This window comes from Microchirus variegatus, assembly GCF_963457635.1.
Source record: "Microchirus variegatus genome assembly, chromosome: 2".
Classification (NCBI taxonomy): domain Eukaryota; kingdom Metazoa; phylum Chordata; class Actinopteri; order Pleuronectiformes; family Soleidae; genus Microchirus; species Microchirus variegatus.
The window spans coordinates 35,034,512-35,048,965 of record NC_139803.1 but is presented as its reverse complement, the minus strand read 5'-3'; the positions used below and the strand labels follow the sequence as shown (position 1 = coordinate 35,048,965).

The 14,454-nt window shown below is 41.6% G+C and overlaps 2 protein-coding genes across 2 annotated transcripts; one reads left to right on the top strand and one right to left on the bottom strand.

Moving 5' to 3' along the window:
- Positions 1–534: 534 nt before the first annotated feature.
- msh4 (mutS homolog 4) lies at positions 535–7,293 on the bottom strand (the record flags this gene model as incomplete). The annotated part of the gene is made up of 20 exons (XM_083906896.1): positions 535–741; positions 925–1,013; positions 1,090–1,264; positions 2,259–2,387; positions 2,461–2,600; positions 2,660–2,860; positions 3,445–3,569; positions 4,065–4,168; positions 4,331–4,467; positions 4,705–4,874; positions 4,959–5,023; positions 5,146–5,220; positions 5,362–5,429; positions 5,530–5,702; positions 5,779–5,952; positions 6,041–6,156; positions 6,289–6,399; positions 6,500–6,663; positions 6,749–6,922; positions 7,134–7,293. 20 exons carry the CDS (start codon positions 7,291–7,293, stop codon positions 535–537), a joined length of 2,757 nt encoding a protein of 918 aa, XP_083763022.1.
- Positions 7,294–7,782: 489 nt separating this feature from the next.
- Positions 7,783–9,051, top strand: vcpkmt (valosin containing protein lysine (K) methyltransferase; the record flags this gene model as incomplete). Its single annotated transcript, XM_083906886.1, has 5 exons — positions 7,783–8,074; positions 8,326–8,439; positions 8,540–8,612; positions 8,711–8,830; positions 8,920–9,051. Exons 1-5 carry the CDS (start codon positions 7,818–7,820, stop codon positions 9,049–9,051), a joined length of 696 nt encoding a protein of 231 aa, XP_083763012.1. The 5' UTR covers positions 7,783–7,817.
- Positions 9,052–14,454: the final 5,403 nt, after the last annotated feature.

The window sequence follows — 14,454 nt, the reverse complement described above, 5'->3', positions numbered from 1 at the left end:
GTTAAATGATACACGGTAACCCCGCCCTTTCGAGGCGCCCTCGATTTCTAAATCCCAGAACAGCCAAAACCAAGCGGAGGCGTGGTCGTTGCACTTCCCCAAAGTACTTACACACGTGAACGCGTAAAGATTTAATATTTCTATGGGGACTTCTGTTTATCTGCGAGTATTATGAGCGGTCTTTATATAGTTATACTGGTTATTAACAAACTGTTTATATTAGAAACACACAAAAATCACGAAATATATTCTCTATGGATTGCAGGATAAATAATAAAATCAATTATTATTTTTCATGGACTTGAACAAGGATTTGAGAATTTGGAGTAGATGATTTCTCTGAACCAATACAACAATCTCCCTTCTTTTTTCCACTGTAATACTATAGTGTTTTATTGAAAAATAACAGATTTTATTAAGAATTCAATTTAATATCAAATGAAGTCACTGTAAGCAGTGTGTCGGGTAATGGTAACCACACATGGATATTTAAGTTTGTTTGTTTTCGTTTTTTTCTGTTTCGCACTGTGAGGCTCAGTCAGTCAGTGAGTCAGTGGTGTCCATGGAGGCTGGCTGTCCTGCAGCCTGGAGCTCTGCCTCATACTGCTTCTTCAGGCCTTTCAGATACATACGCAGACTGTCTGGGTCCAGTCTTGAGTTCCTGGCTGCCTGCAACAGGCAGGTGGCCAGGTGGTACACAGCTCTCTGCTTCTGGGTTTCGGGATCACTGCGATGTTTGGCCTGAAAGATTAACAAAACACACCTCACACCATGTCGTGCATGTCTCTGATAAAACATGGAACAAAATGTTTAGATCTCCCTTTGGTTTCTTTTAAATTAAAGCTTGTTTTACTGTTGCACAAAATGAATGTACATAAAGGTTAAGTGAAAATGTGAAAAGACAAACATTTTTAAGAAGCATACCAAAAGCTGCTGGCTAACATGAGATGCAATTATCTTTGCCTCTTGGATTAAACCTGAAGGAAGAGCAGTCGTCTCTGCTGCTCTCAAACCTGAAATGAAAACAAACTATATTCATTTCAACAGAATTTACTGCAGAATTGCCCTTTGATTTCACAGACTCTGTACCATAGTGTCTCTCCTCAGAGCATCCTCTAGTGAGCAAGTACGTGTACACCACACACTCAGCACCAGTGCCACTGCTGCGTGTGTGCTGCACCTCCATTTGCTGGTTCTCCACATTGGGATAAAGAGACTCCAGTTGACACAGCTCCAGAAAGTGTGTGGCAAACAGGGTGAATGCCTGCAAACAGCAGCAAAAACGGCACAAATCATTCATTCATCATCCCATGCACCATTCCTGTGTTTCTACTTTACTGTGAGGGGCCAATACACGGATATGAACATGCATTCACTCTAACATCTACAGGTCATTCAAGTGTTCAGTGTTCCTCCATGTTTTTGGACTGTGGGAGGAAACCAGATTAATCGCAGAAAACCATGCACACGCAGGGAAAACATGCAAATTCCATGCAGAAAAACCTTTGACCCTTTAAATGATTAACTCAGACCATAGTCTGATTTGTCTAGTTTTTATCATAGTTGTTATGACCCCAGGGTCGTGTCTGCTTTTGCCTTGTGTGTACGTGTCTGCATGTGAGTGAGATGGGTTTCAGGTGTGCATGTAGTACAAATAGTGCTCCCTAGTTACTTTTTAATGTTTCTCTTTTTGCATTATTTTAATTCAGTCATTGTCTTTTAACCCTTTTCTTTCTTTTGTTTTGCCTTAGGTAATTTTCTATGTCTTTTTGCACTTAAGCACTTTTATTTTTGTATTTAACCTTTAACCCTTTTTGCAAGTAGTCTTAAGGTTTGCCAGCTAAACCAGAAGTAAAATATTAAAAAGCCACCAGGGGGCTATTTAGACATTGATAGGGGAAAGACTCAACTTCTCACTTCATTTGCAACATCAGTAAACTATTTCCTGAGATGTGAATGTTTCAACACCTAGCTTCAGGTCTTATTCAGTAGACCATGATGAGCATTCCTGTTTAAAGGGATATGGATGATAAAGCATGACAAATGTGAGTTGAACACCAGTATGACTGACAGCTGGCATTGTACAATTGTTGCAGTGAACTTTGGCTTTCAAAATGTCAACAATGTCCCTGGCAACACTGAGTCTGAATGCTTCAAAGAGGGAATTTAGATTCTAATGGGTGATGATTATACTGTAATTTTAAACTGAGTAGTGGCTGCAAAATAATTGAAAGCACATATATACATACATACTTTACCTTGAGACCAAGGAGGGACTCGCAAACTGAGTGGCAGATGCCAATGCCCTCCTCAGCACTTGTACCACGACCCAGCTCATCTATGATGATCAGGGATCTGTCACTGACATTGTGGATTATGTAGGAGACCTTGAGGGAAAGAAGTGCAAAGTCAAAGTTTTTGGCCCTTCATGAATACAATTAAAGACATAAACTATCGTACCTCCTTCATTTCCAACATGAATGTGGAAGAATTTGTTTCAAAGTCATCATCCACACCAATCCTGGTGAAAATCTGGTCTGCGACGCGAAAGGAGGCGTAGTCAGCAGGGACAAAAGAGCCTGGAATGATGGTTGTAAAGAGTTTTACAAAAACAAGTCACATCAGTGCATATCATGAAAGTGACAGGTTTGTCGCTGACCTATCTGAGCCATGATCTGACACAGTGCCACCTGTTTGAGGTAGGTGGATTTCCCACTCATGTTGGGTCCAGTGATGATGACAAAGTTGCTGCCCTCGGAGATGTAGCTATTGTTCGATACAGGCTGCTGACCGGCCATTCGCTCAAGTATGGGGTGACGGCCCTGCTTGATTGCCAGCGTGTCTGTGAACTCTGGACGCACTGCCACACAAAAGCAAAATAAATTGATTTGTTAGGGTTTTTTTTTCTATTCATTGGTTTTCAGTCAAATAAATCTAGACTCAGACTATACACACTCACTTCAACCACATTATCCTCCACATGAGTGTCGCAAGCTTTCAGTTATATAATTAAAATCTTTTATTAACAGCAGCTTACTGAAAGTTGGGTCACCATTTCTGAGAGATGAGTGTGAAAATGTTTCAATGGTGCAAACTCCTCAGCTCGGAAGATTTGTCTCAGTGAATGCAGTGCACGCTTATACAACAAGGGTAAAGTGAGTACAAGCTGGCAGGGATAGAAAGGGGCAGGCATTCAGCACGTGTTTATGGAGAGATGCTTTCAGACAGCTGAAGGCCAGCACTCCCCACCCTCTCGGCCTGATGCTGCCCACGGCTCACAAACACGTACACACAGATCTGTAAAGTTCATTCTGTCATGTATGCAGTTTGTTGGGTGCTGCCTCATGTGCACACAACACTCCCTCAGTCAACAGATCACACCTCAAGGTGAATTTGACACTTTGAGCGACCTGTTGACGGACAGGAACCGAGTGCAAGCCTTACCGTAGTCCGAGATGGTGCATGCGTTCGCGAGTGACAGCAACATGTCCAGCATGGACACAGCATCGGAGAGCTTGTAAAGGCAGTGGATGTGCTCATGGATAGTGCTCAGCAGTTGACATATCACCCTGCAGGGAGAAAGATGACATGCTGCAGGTGATAAAGCACTGGAGTGACATAGAGCACCCTCTTGTGGATAAAAACAAGTGTGGAGTGGAGTGGAATTATTAATTAAATAAATAAATAAATAAATAAAAAATAATAATTCAATTCATCTGAATGACTTTTCAATATGAGAAGTGTAATATTTTAATGAGTGAGTTAGCTATTTGACTCTCAGGATCTTTGTTAACAAACAAAATCATTGTGTTTTAATTAAGAAAAATGTGACCACAGTGAAATCACAGAATTACATTGGCATTTGAAAATGAATAGTCATATTCATCAGAGGTGGGAAATAATACCTCACAAATAATTGATCAGACTAAACCAACGGATCTATTATTTAAAGAAATTCTGTTTTTCAAGCAGATAGGAAACTCTCTGGTAGAGCAGCAGTGTAATAAATGGAAAATAATTCATGACGTGCGTGTTTGTGAGTCAGAGGAACATCATTTCCTCACACATAGGATATGTGAAAGATCTCCCTCAGCGCCTCATCGCAGCGATCGTTCATCTTCATCAGGTCAGCTGTGGTGAAGCCATAGTTGTTCTTGTGCTTGGTTACCTGAGGTAGAAAATTATGAAGCAAAGTCTGTTATCCCGTTGGAGGATATTTAGCTTTACTCTATTAAAGCTGATTCATATTTTTAATCATGAATTTTGTAATATTGTGTCTCTATTTATTTGTGACTCAGGATCGTTCTGCATTCGTCTGTGTGAAGCATACCTTGATGAACTCTGAGGGAAGTTTTCCTTCAGGCAAAACTAGGCCTTCAAGCTTCATCTGGATGAAGAAACCTCGTGCTGTGCTGAAGCTGGTTCGCATAGGAAAGCCATATTTCTCTCCCATTTGGTTCACCAGCCCTGTGCGATAACAAATGAGCCTTGAAGTATGATTACGTTTTTTTTTTTTACAAACACTGAAACACATCCAGTAGATATCTCTTTATTAATTCAAAGAGTGTCTTTGTGTCTGTCTGGATTCCAAACTTGGCAGGTGACTTTTTAAGAGCACCAGTGTTTGCAGTGCCAACTGTTTGGATATGAAAGTGAACAGGTGCAGCAGGTGTTGTTTTACTAATTTACTAAATAACCACACACCTGCAATGTCGTCAACTATCTCGGTGTAAGCTCTCCGGGCAATGTCAAGGAACTCATTAACATTAGGGCGCACGGCGTAACACTTCTGGGTGCGCATGTTCAGACTCCCCTTCAAGTAGGTCGTATCATCATTAATTACCGTCTTGATCTGCTCAAGGAGCAGAGCAAACCTGAGGTAGACGCAAATATGCACTTTGAGGACAAGAAGTCTGCAGACATTTCAAAATAGCTCATTACGCTGAAGGCATTAGTACCTGTTGTCTTCCAATGAGGTGCTGTAAGCTTTCAGTAGGGCTGTGCTGCAGTTCTTCAACACCATCTGTTCATCGTGTAATGCAATAGTTTACCATTTACATTATAACTCTGTAACAATGAGTTACTGCAGTGAACTGCTTTTTAAAAAATTGTTTTATAGTGTATACAGTATCAACAGACACAGACCCGTAACCTTGGCACCAGATCCAGAGTGTGTTTGAGCTGAATGACATGTGTGATCTTTGCTTCAGCCACCTGCACCTGTTCAAATACAGAAACGACACTGAGAAATGCTCAAAAAAAGAGGAAAAACGTGTGCACTTGGTGGTTGTTAGTTCAAACATTTAAAACACACATACGTTCATGTTAGGGCATTCAACTGCAAGTGTGTACTGTACATACTGTTTCTTGCTTTTGGACTTGGACAAGCGCAGAGAGCAGCTGGTCAATGTCAAGGAAATGACCTATGGCTAAGGCACGCAATAGAACAGATATTCAAAACTTTAAGACATGCGTTTATCACCAGTGTGCACAACAATTTAGATGTGAATGAAAACTGTTTGTACTGACCATTTCTTAAACCAAAGAAGAGCTCTTCGTCTTGCAACAACTCTTGTACAGCATCAAGACGTATGTTAATGGTGTCCACATCGACCAGAGGCTCCAGAATATTGGAGCGCAATCTTCTCGTACCACCGGGTGTTTTTGTGTGGTTAAGTACCCCTAAAAGAGTGTGCTCACTCCTGCAAACAAGCAAGAGAGATACACCTATTACTACACAGGCATTACATGCAAAGTTGCTGTCATTTCCTTTTTTACCTGTGGTCTCTATTATTGACCACCAACTCTAAGTTAGTGGCAGATGCTGAGTCAATCATGGTTGTCTGTTCACTCCCTTTAAAGCTCACTTTTACAGACTTGGCAGCATAGACAGAGTTCTGGATGAACTCCAAGTATTTTAGCAAAGCAGCTGCAGCTGCTAGGCAGTAATATCTGGAAAGATCATGACACAAGACAATAAAAAAAACAGTGTAATTCTACATAATACCATTTATATGTATTACTGTACTCGGTGGCATACTTTGCTTGCACTTCCATGAGGACAGTGCCAAATTCTGGTGCACACAGCTGCTGAATATACTCCAGTCCCTTTCTCTCATTAAAATACTTCCTTTGGACTGCAGTGAAAGCTACAGCCTGCCAAAAGGAAACAGGACATGCAAATATTACCTCACACTAACATTTAGTCATATTACAGTATGACAATAGATAAGACACACACAAACAGCATGATGTGTTTTACACATAACACTAATTCTGGGATGGTACCGGAAGGTTCTCAGTGATAAGGTTGAACAGTTTGGTCCCTTTTCCTTTTTCACTAGCTGTGTCTGGCATCAGTATTTCTAGTGGCACCAAGATGTGAAGCTTTGTTATGACCTTTAAGAGAGAAAAAACGACTCTGGCATGAGTTTCCTATTATTTCAGTCATCACTGGTTGCTGAGTGATTTATTTTAGCCATTAAAGGCAATGGGCTACCTTGGCATAGGTCCCAGTGTCTGCAAACTGACAGAGCACAAGCTCTGGGCATTTCAGGTTGAGACTGGCCATGCCAATCTCTCCTCTGGCCAAACCACGGCCTTCAACCACTGCCACTATCACGGAGGCAGCCGAGGTTGCAGTTGCAGAGGAGCTGCTTGTCACTGTGAATAAAAGAGAGGGAAATTTGAATAGGACACTGTCCCAGTAATTTGTTTTTACACCACAGTGAATATATAACTGAAGTACCAGTGTGATCAGTCAGTGGTGTGTGTGCATAATGTTTGCCTGTGGCTCCAGCAGACACCGGGGTCCTCCTGAATCTGGGGGTTCCTCCATGGCTGCGGAAGGAGGAGCTATCTGAAGTAGTTGTAAGGAGTAATGGATTCGTTCTCCCCGTCGTTAAGCTGTGATGAATTTGACCTATGTCATCACAATAAACAAGGAGAGGGTCATTTATCATTCTGCCCAGTCAAGGTTTAGTCTCACGAATGTGCCCACAGCATTGATTTATGAACCAGTAAAACAAATACAGATATATAAGACAACATTTAAATGTATTTCAGTGATATTTTACTGTCACTGGACTCTTTTTGCATAGACTATAAGGTTAGAGTTCAGTGGACTACCTCACCCGAGGTCATGCGGGGTAATGCGGGGCCATGGTTGGAGTTCGAACTGCTTCCATCTGAGGAAGTTGAAGGAGGGCCGTACGAGGTAGTTTCGTTGAGTCCACTTCTGTCCACCGAGGGGTGTCCGCCGGTGGACACCTCCTCTGTGCTGCTATGGAACATTTTAAAATATAGAATTTAGTCGAGGTACTTCCCCACATGCGTGGAACCCAGTGAATACGCAGTTTACGGACAGCTAGCTAGCAAAAACTGTTATCGATGGCGCGCGCACAGAACGAACGGCTGACAAAACGTTAATTTATGTGACACGAGTATATCATCAGTATACATCGGAGAACCTATGTATGTATATAAAAGGCTCATTCTAATGAAAAACAACAGTACAACATACGATTAGACGACATTACATTTCTGCTCAATTAAAATGATTTCATTTAAATTGTACACTCTGCACCATTGACTTTTGAAATAATAAATACAACATAAAACATGTATTAATTACAATATTATTACAATCCAAACTATTACATATCGTTGTATCACTTCATATTTATGTGTGGAGCGTTATATTTGGTATGTAATATTTGTGCACCAGCTTTCTTTTGTGATATAATTATAAGACTTGTGCTTTTATTCTGACAAACTCAAACCGGAAATGGTGTTATCTTATTCCTGTCGCGACCAACATGGCGGCGGACATAGACAAGTGTAAATATTTCACAAGGGAAATCGAGAAAAACGACGGCTGTGCCTTAAAACTAAAGCAGTGCTATTTGGGAGACGTTGGCTGTGTGGTTTGGGATGCAGCTATCGTTCTGGCCAAATATTTAGAGACGAGACAGTTTTACGATCCGCAGAGAGGTGTCAATGTCTGGGCCGGAAAGAGTGTGGTGGAGTTCGGAGCTGGGACAGGAGTGGTTGGTCTCATGGCAGCAACACTTGGGTGAGACTATGTGCTGTTTAAACGACATGTTTACTGTACTAATTAAACGTAAGACAGAACATTAATACATTGTAGTTTTAATTTCCGTCTATTGCAACGAGGAAGTCATTTCATTCATTCACCATGTCGACATGCCTGACTGTATTGAGTTGTTAGCTTAAGATATTTGCGTCAGCAAGCTGTTCAACAGGTGTACCTAATAAAGTGGCTGGTAGTTATATAATATCATTATTGTGTCTTAATTCTCATAGAGCTCATGTAACTGTGACCGACCTGGAGGATTTGCAGCCCCTCCTGAGAATAAACATCCAGGAAAACCAGGAACTTATCAGCAGTGGATCCATAACTGCCAAGGTACTGAAATGGTTTGTACTTATGTTTCCTATTTATCAAACTTCATATTCACCATCTCACAGTATGATGCACTCCAATGCTAATTGTTTTGATTTTGTACCTCCTTTTAAGGGGTGAAGATGTGTCTGGGTTCTTGCCTCCCCCACGTTATATTCTTATGGCAGATTGCATCTATTATGAGCAGGTATTTCACTGCAGCTCCCATGATCCTGATCATAGTAAAGCAACAAAAACTGAGTGTTGTGTTGTGTTGTCATTGACTCATCTCTCATTTCCTCTCAGTCAATCGTTCCCCTTGTGGAAAGTTTGAAGCTGCTCTCTGGACCAGAGACCTGTATTCTCTGCTGCTACGAGCAGCGCACTGAGGGTGTCAACCCAAAAGTGGAAAGGCAGTTTTTTGAGGTGTGTGTTTTGTACTTTTAAACTTTAAAAAATGTGACATGTTAAGCTTTACCTTTTGTGTAATTTCGATCTGTTGTGTTGAATTCCAGTTGCTGCAACAGCACTTCAGCTGCGAGGAGATCCCATCCATCGAACAAGACCCAGAGTTCAGCAGTCCAGACATCCACATTCTGCACATACAGAAAAAAAGGCTCAGTCAGCCTGGAGAAATTTGTGCATAATTATTGCTCTGCTACAATAATCAGTGAAATAATTGTGAAAGAGAAAGTGGATCTGTACATCTATAGGTAGGATATCTTGTCTATCTTCTGTGTTTTTTTAAATTAATAAATGTGTTTTGATATTTTGATAAACAATGACCTGGTTTGATTGTGATTGTGGATCTTGAAGGTACAGTAGGTACGATTCCCACACCGAAAACAGGGATCCAAACTGGTAACCTTCTTGTTGTGAGACAATCTATTGCATCAACTATGTAGCCCAAATTCCTAACATGCAACTAAACATTAGAGACATCATTGTTTAGTGGGTTATTACATTAGTATAATATGTATAGCACATGTTTAATTAAAACAAATTTGAACATCTGTTATGACATTGCCCATTTGAGGCAGTAGGGGGCAGTAGTTGATTAAAAAAAAAATAATATAATTTATTTACTAATGTCTGCAAAAATAAAACTGCAGCCAGATTATTACTATGAGGCTCAGGCTGATTATTATGTATAATGAGGTAATCATTCCAATTACTGACCCATTCAACTTCACCTATTTGAGAGCAATGGAAGCATAAATCATGACTCCTATTCCCTAGTCCACATGTGTATCTTACTTGCTTGTTAAAATCAAAGCTCACATTGTGTATGCCATCTTCTGACCTCTGTGCAAAGGGGAAATCCAAACCAAGCTCTGGAAGATTAGCTGGAAGATTCTGGGTCTTTTTCAAGCATAAACCATGAAGTACGTACGCCCCGTACTCCCACAGGCATGCAGGGGCCCCTCACAGTCTTTCATGCTGCTCTCTGTTTACAGAATGGAGCTTGGGTATAATGAGCAGGGTGGCCTCCAATGCTCAGACCAAACAAAAAAATTTTAATATGCTGAAGCATGGTGAGGTGGGTTTAACACTGAAAATACTTGTTTCGAACAACAATGAAAACCAGGTTTAATCACGCCTGTCACATAATAATCCAACTATGGCTCTACAGGGATGCATGAATGATGATTCTCTCTCTGGAACAACTTTGTTGATATGGTGCCTTGGATCTTTGATTATTTGGTTTTTAATTCAACAGAGATCTGCATGTGAATAAAGTTGATAAACACCACATCCTTCATGTAGCAGCACATCAGTGCTTTCATGATGATGTTAACTCTTGTTAAAAAAAAATCACTTCCTGAATGAATAGATTCAGCATTAACCCGTGTTCCATAAGTGGCTGTGAAATGTTCAGCTGAATCAGAGTTCTGATGCTTGAATCCTTGCAGGGGCTTGGTCAGTGATAATGTCTCCCACAAGAGGAGCAGAGTGAGATTAATTGGTGTTTTTAACAGACACTATAAACGTCGACATCGGGTCATTTAAGATAATCGCTCCCTGTAGCCACACTGTGCCCTCTAACGCCTGCCTGGGGCAGCTGGATGCCTACACCCAGCATACTGTCAAGTTCCCCTTTTGCTTTGACCAGACTATGTCGAGCTAATTAATTTGCCTCACAGCTGGTTTTAAGTCCATGTCCCGCAAGTAGGTGGGGCCAGGACCCAGAGGGGTTAGTGCTAAGATTAGAGGGGTCGAGGTTGTCTCCACTACTCGATATTTACATTTTATCCCCCTCACAGCTCCACCAGCCAAATCCTCTGGAATCTATTTTTTTCCAAGTCTCTGTGGTATTTTCCTCCTCCTTAAACATTAACTGAAAATAATTGAAGTTTTGTAGTTATAGTCCTGTGGTTGTCTAATTAGGCTGGCACTACAGGGGAATACAGGGAGGCTCGCTGTAAATGAGGGCAGCCCACAGTGAAGCAGTGGCCTCGCTGCACTGTTTTAATGCACGTTATCCTGGATTCTGATGAGTTTAAACATTCATGACTTAACATATGTTGCACATCGTGGACAGGATAGGGGTCTTTTCTGCCAACATTAATGTGTAATTAGTGAGGAAAAAAAAGTCTTACCTGTGTGATAAAAGGGTTCTCTGGTTTCCTCCCACAGTCCAAAAACATGCAGATGAGGGCATGAGGCAAATTGGACAGAGGTCTCAAACTCACTTTATATCACATATCAGGTTATAATGAATTATTGCTGTCATTTTGCATCACAAAATTGTTTCCGTATCAAAACAGACACTTTTATTTTTGACATTCTATTAAATATTGTAACAAAAAACCATTATGGTGATATAATTATGGAATGTTTAGGCTTATTTCGTCCACTCTGACTGAACAGTTTGACTTTTTTCCCACCTCCTGACCAGACAGGATGATGGAGTTGGCCCCCCAGGTTGTTTGAGTTTGAATTGACTGTAGGTTTAAGTGTGAGAGTGAATGTGGAGGATAAAGCAGGAGAGGATGGATGGTGATAATGGGAATGAAAAAACACAACCTGGCTATTAATATATGGATTATTGACAGTATAGCCAAGTTCCATGTACATTATAACCTTAATTCATCCAGGATATTGTGAATATGAAACCTTTATTTAACCAGGAAAATCCCATTGAGATTCAAGGGAATCCTGGGCAAGATTGGCAGCAGCAGCAGCAAATACGAAAACACTTAACAGTTACGAATCTACACAGTTATAACACAAGCAGAATGATGAAATATGAATATGAAAAACAAGTGCACTTTGTGGAGTTGGCCTCAAGAACTTTGGATTTGAAAGTGTCTTTCTGCAACATATTCCATGCAAAAGGTGCAGAATTGACAAAAGGATCAGCACTTTAAATTACAAATGTAGGTAGGCAGAAGTAACAAGCCGCTTTTTTTGCACGAAAAGAAAAACACAAAGTGGCAGTGCAGCGCCCCCCCCCCCCACATGGGCAGAGGAGTGTGTGACTCCAGTGTCCACTGCATCACAGCCCAATGACACACAGACAATCCTTTGTGTCATCATCATCATCATCATCATCACCACCATCATGCTGCCTGGAGCCAAAAGACACTGCTCCAGATCGGAGCACTAATTTCCTCACTATTAGGGAGTGGCTCAAGAATAGACATCAAACTGGGCCAATTAACTTTAGAAAAAGAGCTGCGTGATCCTGCAAAAATGCCCCTGCTCCCCTCCCTTCAACACACACACACCACATCCTCTTTCCACACACATGACAAACTGAACCGACCAAACTTAAACACTCTTCAGTGACACAGGCCACAGAGGTGCATTCCAAAACAGCATGTGATTCATGTTTTTCCTTTCTCTAGTTCCGCTAACACTTCAGTGTAGTAACAACATTGTGTAACTGTACAGTAATTCTTATCACTATTGTGTTACCTGGATGATATTACTGCAATAGTATCTCCTCATTACCATATTGTTAATGTACTGTAACGTTAAGTGTTTCCCTCTGCGTTCAACAATTTGACACAACGACGCTAATAGATGACTTGACTGGATCCACTCTTATATTCTCCCACTCACAGTGACCTCCCCACCCGCAGGGGGGGGGGGGGGGCGGAACAGGAGGAGGGCGGGGATGCTGTTAAGACAGCTGTGCTGCAGTTTACAAGGGACACACACATACCCAGTGCTGTGAGGATAATTATTGTGTGAGCTTGCCCACTTCTTCTATGACCCCTTTATGAAATAACACATATTTTGTGTGTTAAGTGCTGAAGTAATTAACGAAGTGAGTAATAACATATGAGAATAAAACAACCCAGTGTGCGTGTCTAGGCGTATGGTCAGTGTCCCAGGGTCCTCCCCCTGTGACACTGCAGTAAATAAGTTTGCAGAATTGTTTCCAGTCTTTTGTTGCAACATTTAGGATTTATGTGTGTGTTGTGCTTAAAATGAAGTTGAACAGAAAATAATATTAGGCAGTAGACGAAAGGTATTAGCATGGATTCTTATATAATAGGCTCGTGATTTATAGTGAGAATTGGAACTCAAAAGTTTCGGTAACACTGTTGTGGTGGGGGATGATGTAGAGCATTTGTCATGGTTTAATGATGTGTGGTGGCTCAGCACCAATGGGACAACTGCAGAGTGTATGAGTGCAGCTTTTTCCTTAGTCATTATCTCTCAGTGGTCTAAATCTGGACTGTGTGTGTGTGTGTGTGTGTGTGTGTGTACATCACTTGACATGGAGCTGAGATTTCCTCCCAAAACCCAAGCCACTGTCTAATCCAGACACACTGTTACTCCAATTCATCTTGTCAGATACATGTCCATGATGCCACCTGACTGAGGTCAGCGACCTGTGTGTCCTGCATGAAGAAGCCTCGGGCAAAATCCAGTTGCTATTATTTGGCTTGGGGAACAGATGCACTTAGATTTCCGTTCCTTTTTGCAGCCAAGAGACTCGAGGTGCAGCATCAGCGATAACACCACCACGCAGCCCCTCCCTTTCCTTTACTGTACTGTACTGTACTTTTTCTCTGAGATGGTTGTTATTACTCAACCTTGATGCTCTTTACACTGTGAGTTACAGCTGGGAAAACAACATAGCATATGAGACCTGGGTCACACGCCGACACGCTCACACACGCACAGCTGCGTTAAACATCCTGCAGTTCTCAAGTGGAACCATGTGGACAAGTATCAGGCTTTCATATACATGAATATAGGGTTATTTTAAAACTTCATTAGGACTTTGAACGTCTCACACTTCATAATACACCTGTGGTCCTGTGAATGTGTAACTCCACCACAGCAAGTGGCCTTCTGTTGCAGATATGAATGGAATGTAATTTGGACCAGTGCCCAGAGTGCACCTTCTGGACTTCACAGCCTCCGTCTCTGATCCAACCTTTATTCCACTGCTCCACACTGCAGTGTTCAAACGTTTTTTTTGTCTCGAACAGCTGCGGGCCAAACAAACTCCAGTCCCACGTTCAGGTTTTAGACAGAAAAGAGTGTTTACTGTGGCTTTTAAGGCACATAAATCTCAGCAGGAAACCTGACAACTTACAGCCACTTCCGTATCCATTTTAAACTGAGCTCTATGTGGGAGTTCATTATTAACAGATCACACACGGAGGCTACTGAAGGCGCAGGGGAAACAGACAACCACAGACAGGCAGACAGACAGACAGACAGGTTTCGTAACCATACAAACGACTGTAACCAGGATTTGAGGCTAAGCAGAGTAGGTGTTTCTTCCTGACATCTAATAGAGAAATAAACTCCTTTCACAACGGTGTTTGCCTACATGCACCCAAAGTATCTGTGTCTACATACATCACAAAAAAAAACCACAGCAATTATGGAGCTGGGGTGTGGCTGCCCAAGTGCAGGCCAAACACTGTATAGGCCAGCGGTGACTGTATTTACACCACACCACACAACGAGAAGTGCGTATTATACCTGCGCGAAAATGGAACATGTGCAACTGTAGTGAAGAGGAAATGAAGACGAGCGAGTGAGGAAGGCAAAACCACACCCCTGAAAACCACCGACAA